The 13,551-nt window shown below is 37.1% G+C and overlaps 1 protein-coding gene across 1 annotated transcript; it reads right to left on the bottom strand.

Annotated features, from left to right (window-relative positions):
• Positions 1–10,770, bottom strand: apoob (apolipoprotein O, b). The gene is made up of 9 exons (XM_079259511.1): positions 10,721–10,770; positions 10,263–10,373; positions 8,396–8,518; positions 7,647–7,679; positions 7,109–7,163; positions 5,373–5,468; positions 4,660–4,751; positions 1,612–1,701; positions 1–1,532 (listed from the first exon to the last, which is right to left on the bottom strand). Exons 1-9 carry the CDS (start codon positions 10,742–10,744, stop codon positions 1,479–1,481), a joined length of 678 nt encoding a protein of 225 aa, XP_079115637.1. The 5' UTR covers positions 10,745–10,770; the 3' UTR covers positions 1–1,478.
• Positions 10,771–13,551: the final 2,781 nt, after the last annotated feature.

A 13,551-nucleotide genomic window follows, 5' to 3' on the forward strand; every position in this document is an offset into this window, starting at 1 on the left:
AGTGTTAAGTATCAGATTTAATGAGACAATATCTATACACAGAGCCTCACAGACATGGACAGACAGCAGTTAAGTCATGATTTAGAAGAATGCAGACATTATTTGGCCTTTTATTGTAGCATAGCAGGATAATCACAATGTGACCTCGATACTCCAGAGTGAATGAAGTGCTTTGTGGTATCACACTGTTTACGTCTGCACCTGAAAAGAGCACAGCGGTCCTCTTCCAGACCAAACATGAACACCGATGAGGTTTATGCTGCACAGTGTGATGAACCGAAAGCGATTAATCTTTTTCTAGTGCATTAAAGGGTTTGGTCCTCTGAAGGACTAGCTTCGTACTTCATTCTCATACTTTGATCCAAAAACACTAAAATTATCACACACCGTCCCAAAATATTCATTTCTTTCTCTGAAGTCCTCCAGAAGCTATTCTGACACAGATCATTTAGTGTTTTCCCCTGAAGTGTAATGAGACGCTGATTTTACAGCAATTGTTCTGAGAATTATGTTTATTATTGCTAAATTTATGGGTTTGACAGCGATGACGAAGCTTTATTTGAAGAGGGAGTCACTGAACCAAAAGGCTGTGTTTTATAATTACACAACACTGATGTGACATTCTGATTGGCTAATCTGTTGCTAAGAAAGCTGCTACCTTTAGATGCAACCTGCATGCTTTCAGTATAAACAGCAGCTCCTGGTGCCCCACCATCAGAAGAACCAACCAGACAGATGTATTCTGATGTTGAACTACAAGGTTTTCAAACGTCAGACTGGAAAGTATGATTGATAAATCACAGCTGGAGGCTTAAATACCTGACTATTTTTAGTTTCCTCTCATTAAAATCATCTTAGTAGGACTAAGTCATTTAATAAATTAGCAGAAAATTACAATACATCTATGACTTGAAATGTGATGTCATACCACAATGATGATGGCACCCAACCAGCTGGTTGAACATAGTTTGGTTCGAGGAACGCTTCATGTTTAGAAAAATGTTCTCACAAGGTCTTTAAAATCAATATTTTTAGACATTTATTCATCTACCAGTTATTGGTCCATTTAAAAATAAATAAAAACAGAAAATAACAAAATAAAAAAGTAAAACTTTGTGTCTTCAACCTGCTTCAGAATCACAAAACATTCAGTTTCCTACAAAGAAAAAGAGGCTAATATCAACTTGTTCATAACAAAAAGAGTTCAGACTGACTGGAAGTACGATCAGTTCCAACAGTTTCGGGTTAGTTGCAGAAGATGAACATCGGCTGAAGCAGATATTCATCAAAGTGAGGCAGTGGGAGTGAGAGGAAGCAGATTCAAGCTGTGGCAGGGCTAACTGGGAAATAAAGACGTGGAACATGATGACCTAACGTGCAGAAGGTTTACACCAGTCTGTTGGTGTAAAACCAGCTCATATGACCCAGTCTGCAGCTGATTCACACGTCTGAGTGTGTCACTGGACATTGGTGTGTCTTCAGCTGCTTGTGTCGTTACTCTCCGCTTCCTCTTTCGCTTCAGGCTTCCCCAACTAAGACACGAAAGCCAAACCAGTTAGCAAAACACAAATTCACCAATTACCAGCACAATGCCGCCAGAACCAAACCCACCTTCTTCTTGCCGAATGGTGGATCTCTCCACAGAGTCTCCATGGCAACACGGCCCTGCTGCGTCCACGTGTAAGCAGAGTCTTGACTCACCTGGCGGGAAAAGCAAAACAGGACTTGAGAGGAAAATTCCTCGAAGCAGCTGTAAAACTTTTGATTATTTCCATTTTACAGAGGAGTGTGTGAAAACTGAGCCGGTCCATTACAGATGTTAAAAACCTGAACAGTTTTACAACATTTCTTTCATCTGATTCAAAGGTATCATTATGTATGTGTGTATGTGTAGGTAAATGTATGAGTATATGTGTGTGTATAATATGACTGGTTGTAGGTATGTGTATGAGTATGTATGTGTATGTATATATATATATATATATATGAATGTGTAGGTATAGGTATATATATGTATATATGTGTATACATATGCTCTATTGAAAACACTGGATATGGAAAACAGGATGAGTGTTAGGTTTAATCATTAATCATGTGCGTAGGGGAAGGAGAAAATAAGTTATACTTTTTCCTACCCCTTTTTTAGACCTGTCAACAGAATACATGAGTATTGCAGAGGCTATATGTACACGTATGGATATAAAAAGAAAACAAACAAACATATATTATATATCTATATCTATCTATATCTATATATCTATATCTATATATCTATCTATCTAGATCTCCATATATCTATCTATCTATATATATATATATATATATATATATATATATATATATATATATATATATATATATATATATATATATATATATATATATATATATATATACATACATACACACACACACATATACAAATAATGTTGACCTGTCTGAGAAAAAAGGGATTAGTCAACATTTATCTGGCTGGCTCAGATGTCTTCACGTTAACACCCCACCCTGTTTTCATCTCTTCATGTGCTGCAAGCTAAAGTGCGACTGTGTCGGGGTGTGTCCGTGTTTGCCCAACGGAAATAGAGTGAATAAAATGAGCCAAGCGTTCGTGGAAAGTAGAAACAATTCACAACCTGGGCTTCCTGCATAAAAGGCACAACCCTTCCCTAAAACAGAAGCAAGTCACAGATCAAACACACACAACCAGCAGGGCCTGGAAAGTTCTCATACCTTTAGAGGTCATGGCATAAATAGAGTTCCTAAGGTCAGGGTGGGATTTTCCGTGTTTTTCAGCTAAATACACACCAACAGGGAACTCATTACGGCCAAAAAAGAACTAATATATATCTAAAATTAAAATAACATGAAGCAGCAGCTGTTTCCTGACTACATGTCAGAAATTGTTGAGAAATATTAAACACAACTCGGAGTTTTTCCTTCATTAAGTCAATATTTCCACCGGTAGGCAACAAAAGCATAGGAAAATTCCAGCACACAAGAGTTTGTGTTTGAATAAACCAAAGACTGCAGCAGCTTCCTACGCTGAAGACTCAATAAACAAACTAAAACTGGACCTTGAAGTCTGAGACTTTGCTGCGTCACACTGACTTCTGAAATCTAAGAAAGGTTACTGTGGATTATATTTAAAAAAAAAAAAAACACGCTCCAGTTAGTAAATACTACAATAACTGGGCAGGAGGTTTCAGACATTTTCAGTATTTTTGTCTCTTTATAACAGTTAAACATTACTTTACCTCCACACAAAAAAGATGAAGCGTTAATTAAACTAAATCACTTTAGAACAGTGTTTTTCAACCTTTTCTGAGCCAAGACAATATTTTCACCAAAAAAAAAAAAAAAATCACAAGGCACACCTAAAAACAAAATGTTTTTTCTTTTTTAAAGTCAATATTATTCATATAAAGTCCATCTCGTCTGTTCTGAAGGGACTGTAAGGTGCTTGTTCTGGAATTATCACCAGGTTCACACTGGGGTGCCGGCCAGAGCACTTCTTAAAGTCAGATGAATAAACGGGCTGGATGCTGATCACATCTTTTCCTTTTGTCTTTATCTCAGGAAAGGTGGGGGGTAGAGTATGTGTGGTTTCCAGTCACTCACGCACACACCACCCAAACCAGAACTCAGGTCCCCACACCATTGTCGCCCACCTGTCGACCAACTCTCTGCACGCCTGTATAAGTTTCCTAACCCTACGTACCCCGTAAGCTGACAACGCGACTTTAACCACATACTGACAAACTAAATGAAACTGATTATAAAACAATAAAAAAAATCATACCGGTGACTTTGACATACCTGTACCTCTAGAAGGAGCTGATCTGAGGCACCGGGCTGACAAGTACGGGCTAAGCAGCTCAGAGAGATTCGGATTACTTTAAACTAAGGAGAATGATGGCTACAGGATTGTAAATGATAAATGTCAGACAGAGTGCCATTAAAATGAGTCAGAAACGCAGAGTTTTAAGGCTGGAAACGTATGTGGTGCTACTTTAAACCATCTCTTCAGTTCAATAGTCAGTGAAAAATGTCCAAAACCAAATATAAATTGTAAAAATGTGAACATTTCTAATTAGAAAATTGCTCAAATCCACTGCAAAACAAGTTCCAAAACCTGGTCAAGAACTTGTCCAAAGAGTCCAAAACTCGTTGGAACCAGTTCAGTCCAATAAAACTGTCCCAAAAAGGTCTAAAAAATGTCTGAAAGCAGACTAAATCAAGACGGACAAGTGGACAAAATAAAGCTAAAATCAAGTCCGAACCAAAACAACGACCAACTTCACTGTAGAAACCAGTCTAAAACTTCTAAACCATTCAAAAACCAGTAAAATCTATGATGGTGTACAAAATCAGCTTTAAACTAAGACAGAAACTTTTCCAAAACCAGAGGAAAAAACCCTTCAAACCAGTTCAAATCTTCACTGAACCCACGTGAAGATCCATTTTTTCCACCTTCCTACTTTGCAACTTCTCCAAAAACGTGATGAAGTGCCTTTATAGAAAGGTCCCATCAGTTTTCTCCTCTTTTTTATTTGTCTCTAAAGACTCTTTTATCTTCTCCTGCACAAAATCTTCTCTTCAAGTCTCATGCACACCTGCAGACACGTCACGTCTGCTGTGCTGTTCTAAACCAAGACACACCTTTAACAAAGCCGCAGCCTGCTGAGGGTAAAACATGGAGGCGCTCAGAGCCATGAGTCCAACTGGAAATACCAGCCGCTTTATCCTGGAGCCTGAAAGACAGAAACATAAAAACAAGTTTCACAATTCCAAGTAAGGAAGAGGCGAAAAAAGACATGACCTCTGCTCCGCTCTTCATCATCTTATCACACATGAGATTAACTGGTCGCATATCTTATCTATAAGACTGACAGCAGCTGTTTGACATCCACTTTTTATTGGCCGGTTCCACTCAAAGTGCAGCACTCGAGGATTAAACTTTTGTTATTTATGAATAGAAATCTATCTCCTAATGTAAATATTAAACATGCATCTGCTCGGTGATTAGCTGTAGTCATTGCTTTTGTTTTAGGTTGTTTTGAATCCATGTTAAAAGTTTGCAGTGCATCCATCTAAGCAACCACATGAGGAGTAATACTGAATTAGTTTTTTCATTAATTTGTTGACTAAAAACATATTAAAGACACATCTGAACACCAAACTCCACAAAAAAGCTAAAAAAATTCAACACATTTCATGCATAAAAATATTAAAACTTGAGCTTTTTTGACACAGCTTTGCAAGAATCATCTTAACCCTGAAGAAGCAGGACATCCTGTAAACAAAACATCTTTAATGTCACGCGTTAACGGCGGCCTCTGACTGGATTAGTCTTTTTTTTAAAGATTTGTTACCTTTAGCCAAATACAGTCCCAGAAAACCAGAGAAACCCACCACTGCCACGCTGGGGTAGAGGTCAGGAGGAGGATCACTGAGGAACTGGTATGTATCTGAAGAACAGATGGAAGAAGAGGTCAAGTAAAACTGAAATTCATCAGTATGTTATGTTAAAAAATAGCAGAAGCGTGAGGTGTGCTGATGAACCCCATCATGCTTCCCAGTGAAGGAATTACTGGCATGAATCTTATCTGTTATTCTCAGCAGTGAAGCCGTTTAAGCTTAAATTAATTTATTACGAGCTATAATTCACTGCTTGGATAAGTGTCAAATGTTTGATGATTCAAGCTTTGAGCCTGATATTCTGATCCTTTTTCTGGACTCAGATTTTTGTGTATTAAAGAACCACTTCTGAACTTTGGGAGGTTTTCTCAGTGAAGATACCAGTAAGGCCAGCAAATCCAGCATCAACCTTCAGCTGTTCTGATCTCTGTCAAGTTAGTAAAAGTCAGTCTGATGTCGACTTGTCCTTTGTTGTCTTAATTCTCTCGCTTTCCTCTGTTCTTCCAATAATGTCCTTATGAGTGTCTTTGATGAACAAGCCATGATGTACACTCAAAACAACCAGTATGTTTAGACTGGTTATACCAGTTGCCAGCATGGTGGAGCAAAACTCGGCTGTAACACAGAAAGTAAAAGTAGTGGAATGCGGTTTTTCATCTTCTGGACGCTGCTGGGAAACGGCAGTTCCAGAAATGTTCATGATAAACGTCGCTATGCCGAAGCCCAGACTTTAAAAACAGGTCAAAAAGTTACATCAGAGTCAAAGTATTCACTTTCAGGTGGGCAGTGAAGCACTTTGTAGAAGAAAAGTTTTCCAGCTGCCGTTGTTGAAGCTCGTAGGATTTTCCAGATGACACTCATATATGTACTCGGCCATATAACTTGATGAGTTTATTAGACTTGAAGCAGGTCATCAAGATTTAAAGGCTTGCAAGACTCTCGCAGGTTTGCAGGAAGGATTTTTGCTGTTTATGTCAAAGTAACCCAGAAACACCTGAAACATGATCCAACCATGCTAATAGTTTGGATGCAATTAAGTTTGTTTCAAGTTTGACAGTAAGGAGGTTAGTCGGCTCTTTTTCTTTAAGATCATGGAGTAACCTGTCAGCTACAGTACCAAGGGCCACCTGGATGGTTAGAGAACGACGACTCCTGAAGAAAAGGTCAAGTGGAAGAATTGAAATTAGGCCAAAAACCAGGCCAACGGAATTTCAATCAACATTAAACATGACGTGGAACTGGCTAGGCAGCAGAAAGAAATGGATGAGTGGACTGAAAAAAAAAAAAAAAAAAAGTAAAAAACCCGTCAGGAAGTTTTAGGATGCCTAAACTTTCCAAAGTTCACATTAAACTTAACAAAACTGGCATTTTCTTTCAACCAGAATTTATTTGAACTTTCATTGACCAAACATGACAAGAAATAACTAAGAAATATTAAACTGATTTCTAAGTTAGGAAAAGGAAAACGAAGAAATGCAAAAGTCAGTTTAACAAATACAAACTAAATAGTACTTTAGAGTAATGGCAGCCAAAATACGTCTCTAAGAAACAAACATAAAGCACATGAACAAAAAAAAAAAAAAAAGGACTGAACCTGAAAATGTTGATAATATTTTATTCCTGGATTTACGTAACTGCCGTCATCATGACGATTATTACAGTGACTAGGAGTGGAAAGGGATTTTCTCACCAGTGACGGCTGCTACTGATGTGTTGACGGCGGGCTCCACTGTCCTGTACGCTTGCTGCGGCCCAAAGATCACCAGGAAGAGACAGAACCGACAGAGGAGTTATTTAAAGAGATGTGCTGACATCAAATCAATCTTTTTTTTTTTGCAAACACATCCAGGTGGTGAATATTTGACATGTGTATTTTGAAATAATCAGAATAATCAAATAATAGTTTATATTCTAATTTCTGTTTGGACCAAAGAAAAACTTTGAAAGACCTTCAGAAAACTTGAGGAACCATTTCTCAACATCACTTTGAAAGATAAAAACAAAAAGCCAGCAAAATATGAAAACTATGTAGGCTGGATGACGACTTTTAAACAGTGGTGTATTCATGACGCCCTGCGATGGACTGGCGAGCTGTCCAGGGTGTACCCTGCCTGTCGCCCAAAGCCAGCTGGGATAGGCTCCAGCTTCCCAGTGACCCTTCATCAGACTAAGCGGTTAGGATAACTAACTAACGAACGAAAGAATGAACAAATGTATTCAGGACTCACCTCAACTTTCTCCACGCCTGCCTGGACAGTTTGCTGCAGCACAAAAACAAGGACAAGAAAAAAAGTTGTAAGATGTTTTATTGGTTCATTAACTAATGAATAACAACCAAATACAATAGAAGGTCAATACTTCAAGGACTTTTATTATAGGAAAAATTGAAAAACTTTGAAAAAACTTTCAGGATTTTCTATCACAGTATAAAAACATAGAGTTAAAATAGCTAATTATATCTTGTATATACAGAAAACTGGAGGAGTGTTCAATCCTGCAGGATCAGGTTATCTGTGCAACAAAAAACACCATAAAACAGGCTAAAATTGATCAAATAAGTCTTGTTGTTGAACTATTTCTTCAGAAATCATGTAATTTTTTTCCACAGCACAAAACAAACAAACAAAAACAACAACAATAACAAAACACATGGCATCACCCTTCAGAAATTAAATGGATCTCCTTGCTGAGTTTACCAGTTTGAGGAGGAAAATGTAAACTTTAAGTCAAACTTTGGGTTTATCGTGATGAAAACTGACAACTTCTTGTCATTTTTATGTGCAGCTCTTCAGCTCTCTGATGAGCTCATATTTCTAACAAGTCTTGTTGGAAATGTTTGTTTTTGGCGCATGTGTTGTGGTTCAGAAATACCATAAAAATTACAAGTTTATTCAGACAGAATCCCATCTGAAGTTTAGGCAGTGGAAGCAACACCCAGATGCTGCTTTAGAGTCTAGACTAATATAAGGCAACACACCTGACACTGGTTTGTGTATGGCTCAGCCCATCTCCTCAGAGATGCAACACTTTGCTCCAGCTGGCCGGCCTCCGGCTCCACATACTGACACTTGGATTCAGGGGTCGTGTACAAGGAAGGCAGCTGAAACAAACAGCAATATGTTGTTTTTTATGAAAAAATAAATAAAAATCAAATCTAGCAGTTTTCAAAAACTAAAAGCAAATGTTCAAAACCAGTAAGGGCTGGTGCAGATCAAGTTTTCTGGGTGGTTGTTCAGAGCTGTGGTGCAACGAAACTAAATGCAGATTTTGTAGGTTTTGTTTCACATTGGCCTGAGCTGATCATTCCTCTGTGGTTATCTTGTACCTCATTTTGTACAGTTTGTGTTTCTTTGTGCTCATTTTGTAACAGTTTGTAACCATGTTGTGACAGTTTACAGTCCCTCTCTCTGTTGTTTGTGTTTTTATCCTTTCATTCAGTGCTTTAAGTGGGCCGGTATGCAGCGGTACGCAGTACCGGCACTTAAATTCTATCCCTTTGCGTACCGGGACTATTTTTTACAGCATATAGTGCATACCTGGACTTTCACCGGCTTTCTTCAGCAATCAGTATACCCTCCTACGACTTAACCACATATTACAACTTCTATTTGTTGATTTTAATAAAACAATTTTTTAAAAAGTTGTCTCAAAAGAAATGTATTGTTAAGACCTGTTTAGACGCAGAACGCTAGCTGTAACCCACAACGTCACGTTGTTCACTCACTTCTGTGTTTACATTGAAGTGGACGTGCTTTGGATGAGGAAAGGTGGAGAAAAAAAAACTGTTGCAGCTGTAAAGTTACAAACTGGAGCAGAGTTGAGTGATGACAGTAGTACTACTTAACACTCATTTTCTACACCAGACAATGAAGGTCAGATGCTGCAAACTAAGTGTATGGCTGGTCAGTATTTTGAGTTTTTGAAGATTATTTCTAGATTAAAGATAATATTACTAAGTGTTATGGACCAGGCCTAATGCTGGGAAAAACATATTTCACAGAGGAAAAGTGTAATAGTAATACACTGTTAAATTAGTCTGGTAATAAGCTAAAGAAGTCTAAATGTAGAACTTTTTATGTTTTTAACCCTTTCATGCATAGTGGCCTGTAGTGGATGCCTATTTACAAGCTTTTTACAAAATTTGAAAAAATGTTGCATTGTTTTAAACACGTATTGAATTTTTGTCATTTTACTGTTTTTATTGATTTTTTTTTACTTGTCTTCTTGGGCATTTTAGCAGCAGAATGATGATCTGGCTACTGTGTTGTTTTTGCTCTAATTGAAATCAAGAAAAGTGATGAGCAAAAAACTAAGTTTTATACATTTATTTTGTTTTTAATCTACAAAAATAAGTAATATCAAAGAATTGTGAGAATCATAATGTAAATCGAATCGGCACCCAAAAAAAAATCGGAATCGAATCGGGACAAAAGCATATCATCACAGCCCTACATGAAAGAGTTAATGAACTTTAAATTTATGTATTTACTTTTCAGTGTTATTTTTAATGTCCATGCAATAAGGCTTGAAATTCATAAAAGTGTCTCCATGGCACTTTGAATTTGGCAAATTTAGATTTGATTTAGAACTTCTTTTTTTTTTTTTTTACATTTCTGTGTTATAAAACTATTAATCTACAGATTTAATTCATAGATCTACATGTCAGTATCAGACATGTTTTTGACTCATATTTGCATGACAAACTGACTGCAAGTCATTAAGGGAGCACCAGCACTTATTTTGTTCCACTTAAAGCACTGAGGAGGATTAACAACCACTTAATTGGAGGAAAAAACAGAGCCCTATTGCAGATGGACTTAAATCTCACGCTAGTTTCGTCCCACCTCATCGATGCTCAGGCCGGGCTGCGGGCTTTTCTTCTTGCCCTCGTTGGCTGCAAACACCGGGCCACTCATCAGGCTCGCCAGACCCGGAGCCGCAGCCCACAGCGACACCTGGCGGACAACAGATAGAACACAAACACACTCAGTCGTAAAGCTCCAAGTACTTTCGCAAAGTCAGTCACATTATCAAATAACTAACTCAGACTAATTACACAAAAGCAATGACACAAATATTTTTTAATCTAAATGGCTCCTCTGAGACGACGGTCTGTTAAACAGCTGCTAGCGGCTTCAGCTAGCAACATGCTACATTCAGATGATGACTAAATTAGTAGCGTTTGACAAATTTTACAACGTAGGACCGCATTATTAAAGTATTTTCACTAATGAAAACGGCATATGTTAAGTGTAGATGTCATAGAATGACCTGAATAGTGAATGTAGTTAACGATAGTTACCAGCTTCACATATGACATATTCATTCAGATGACTTTCGCTTTTCTACGGCAGCTGGCGGAGAACCACGAGAGACGCATGCGCGTTTTGTTTAAAAACATCAAACGGAAACTCGCTTAAAGATAAATTAGTACAACTGTCATGAAAGGTCTAAGAAAATAAATAAATAAATAAATAGGTGTTTGGGATCGTCAAAATAAGTAGAAGAAAAAGGGGAAACCATTAAATTCTCAAAAGTTTGACTAAATAAGCACAAAGACAAAAACATTACTGGTAGAAAGCTTCTCATGTGTCACATTAAACAGTCAACATCAACTTTATCTCCCGAATGTTTTCATCACTGTTCTTAAGCTTATTCTTATGGATTACTTGACATAGATATCATTACATAATAGTCAGTTGCCAAGGATTTATTAGTAAACATAAAATTCAATTAAATAATTTGTAGTTGTCAGTTCATGAATATTCACTTAAATACCATTTTGAATCTTTAATTACTGAATTTTAAAAAAATTACAATTTTAATTTAACATATTTGAAAGTTTTTTTCATACTATAGAGGTCCACTTTTTGCCATTTGAAATGAAAAAAAATCTCACGATCTCATAATTATGATGTAAATGAGCTGAAATGACCATCAATATATAAGACTACACTGATCTTGGAAAATTGTAATGGTTTTATTTCTTCAATTTTTTTTAACTACTGCATTAAAATGTATTTTAATATTAATTCTATTTATATAAATATACAAACACACATATATAATTTATTAGCAGCAGACAAAATCATCAGACAACAAAAGCCCTCAGGAAGACAGCTGAAAGTTGACCAATATGAACATTTATTTCTGGAAAGAAGTTACAAATTGTTTCCAAAGAGTTTCTACTCAGATTATAAGATATGTTAATCTGATTTTACTTTCTTTCTCGGATACAGTCATTGTAGCAACGTATAGTTTTTTCTTTTAATCCTCTATTCTGTTTTCCTACTGACAGACTGAAGACTGGTGGACTAAAGGATGCTGCGCTATGACTGAATGTGCCTCAGACTGGGATGCAAGAACTTTATTGATTACAAGTTTCTTCTTCAAACAGCAACATGAGAGGAGGATGAAGAGGAGCAGCAGGGGGGTCTGCAGAATGGCATATGCAATGTTTTTATCAGCTGCAGAAAACACTGACACATAAGACGTTTCTCTCCCCAGTCAGCCCTGCCTCTAACAGGGTAAAGAAATGCAACTGTGTTTGGAAATGTCTGGAACCTGAAAATGAAAAAATTGAGGAAATCAACACTTGAATATGTTTTCTGTTTGATCAGAAGTTGTAAATATCAGGTAGCTGCAGAGCCATGACTGCAATAAAAGAAAATACATGAGCCTGTTTCCTGAAATTTAGTGTTGCAACTTCTCATTTGTGAGAAATATGTTGAGGATTTTAAAATCATCGCTTCAGCCACTACAAGTTGACATTTTACTATCTGCCCGATAAATGCAAAAGATAACTGAAAATATTTGACTTAAGTATCTTTTCCCTCATATACACTGATTAGGTTATGACTACACAAGATGACAATGCAGAGAAAAAAATGTCTGAAAGATTTAAGTCAGTGCCACAAAGTGTCACTGCACAAATGCTGTAATGCTGCAGCTTAAGGTAGTGTGAACAGTAGAGACACAGGTGGTGCAGTGGGTTAAAGGACAGGATAATACCAGATTGTTTTAATGGAAAAGCAAAGTGACGTCTGAGCCTCTTGAATTTAAAATGAGTTAAATGGGAATTAGCATTGATGAAAATGCACAGTTACTGCAGACCTTAAAAAAAATCATTTGAAGCTGCATTAAGGTGTGTCTTCATTTAGACTTCTGAGCTCTGCTGAAATCACGGACCCTTCAACATGTTAAACCTGCAGACGTGCTGTTAAAGCATCCACTCATAAGCCACATGCAGTGCAGCTGGGCAGAGAGGACGTACAGCAAAGTCTGAAAATAAGACATGTATAACACAATTCACAATGAAATTCACATCATAATAAATAATCCTACTAGTTTTACTGCATAGCTTGGTGAAAAGCAATACCTCAGAAAATAAATAACTTAAATATGCAGCTGACAGAACTGCATCGTGTTCTAGCCCTTTCACAGTTGGCTTAAAAAAATAAAGTAAAAATAAATACACAGAGCTGGTCATCGAACACGCTTGCTAGGCTGCTGGATCAAGGCAATTGACTGCTGAGATGTGCAAGCTATATTGTATGATGGGAGTGTTTACATTTTCTAAACAGCTGAGCTTCGGGTGACATGTCAGTGTACGAAATGAATACATCTGACCACATAAACTGGGGATATACTGGCAAAAAAAAAAAAAAACAGAAACTAAAAGTCAAACGCTATCGTCTGGTCAAAGTTCGAGTCATTTACAGCAAAAAGGTTTTGGTTCCATTGAGCCACACTGATTGCAAATTACAAACACATAACTTGGCTGTAGGGGTGGACATATGAATACAGGTTTAGAAGTTTGGGCCAAGAACATTTTATAGGAAGACATCAGCAGAAGCAGTAAATATTTGTTTTACTTTCTCTTTTGAGGTGAGAAAAAGGCTCGTGGATGGGATCAAACTTGCTATCCAAAAGGTCCAAGCACAGATTTATCTTAATGTGGGGGTTCAGTTATACCAAAACTAACAACATTCACATGTGCACTTGGTACTAGAGCAATAAAAAGATAAATTCACCTTCAAGTCAACAATTTTGCACATAGCTTTGTTTATCAAAGCAGCCGACCTTCTGTATCTGAAAGTATCTCATTTATTACTGTATGGATTTAAAAATGCT

The sequence above is a fragment of the Telmatherina bonti genome (genome assembly GCF_933228915.1).
Source record: "Telmatherina bonti genome assembly, chromosome: 20".
NCBI classification, from domain to species: domain Eukaryota; kingdom Metazoa; phylum Chordata; class Actinopteri; order Atheriniformes; family Telmatherinidae; genus Telmatherina; species Telmatherina bonti.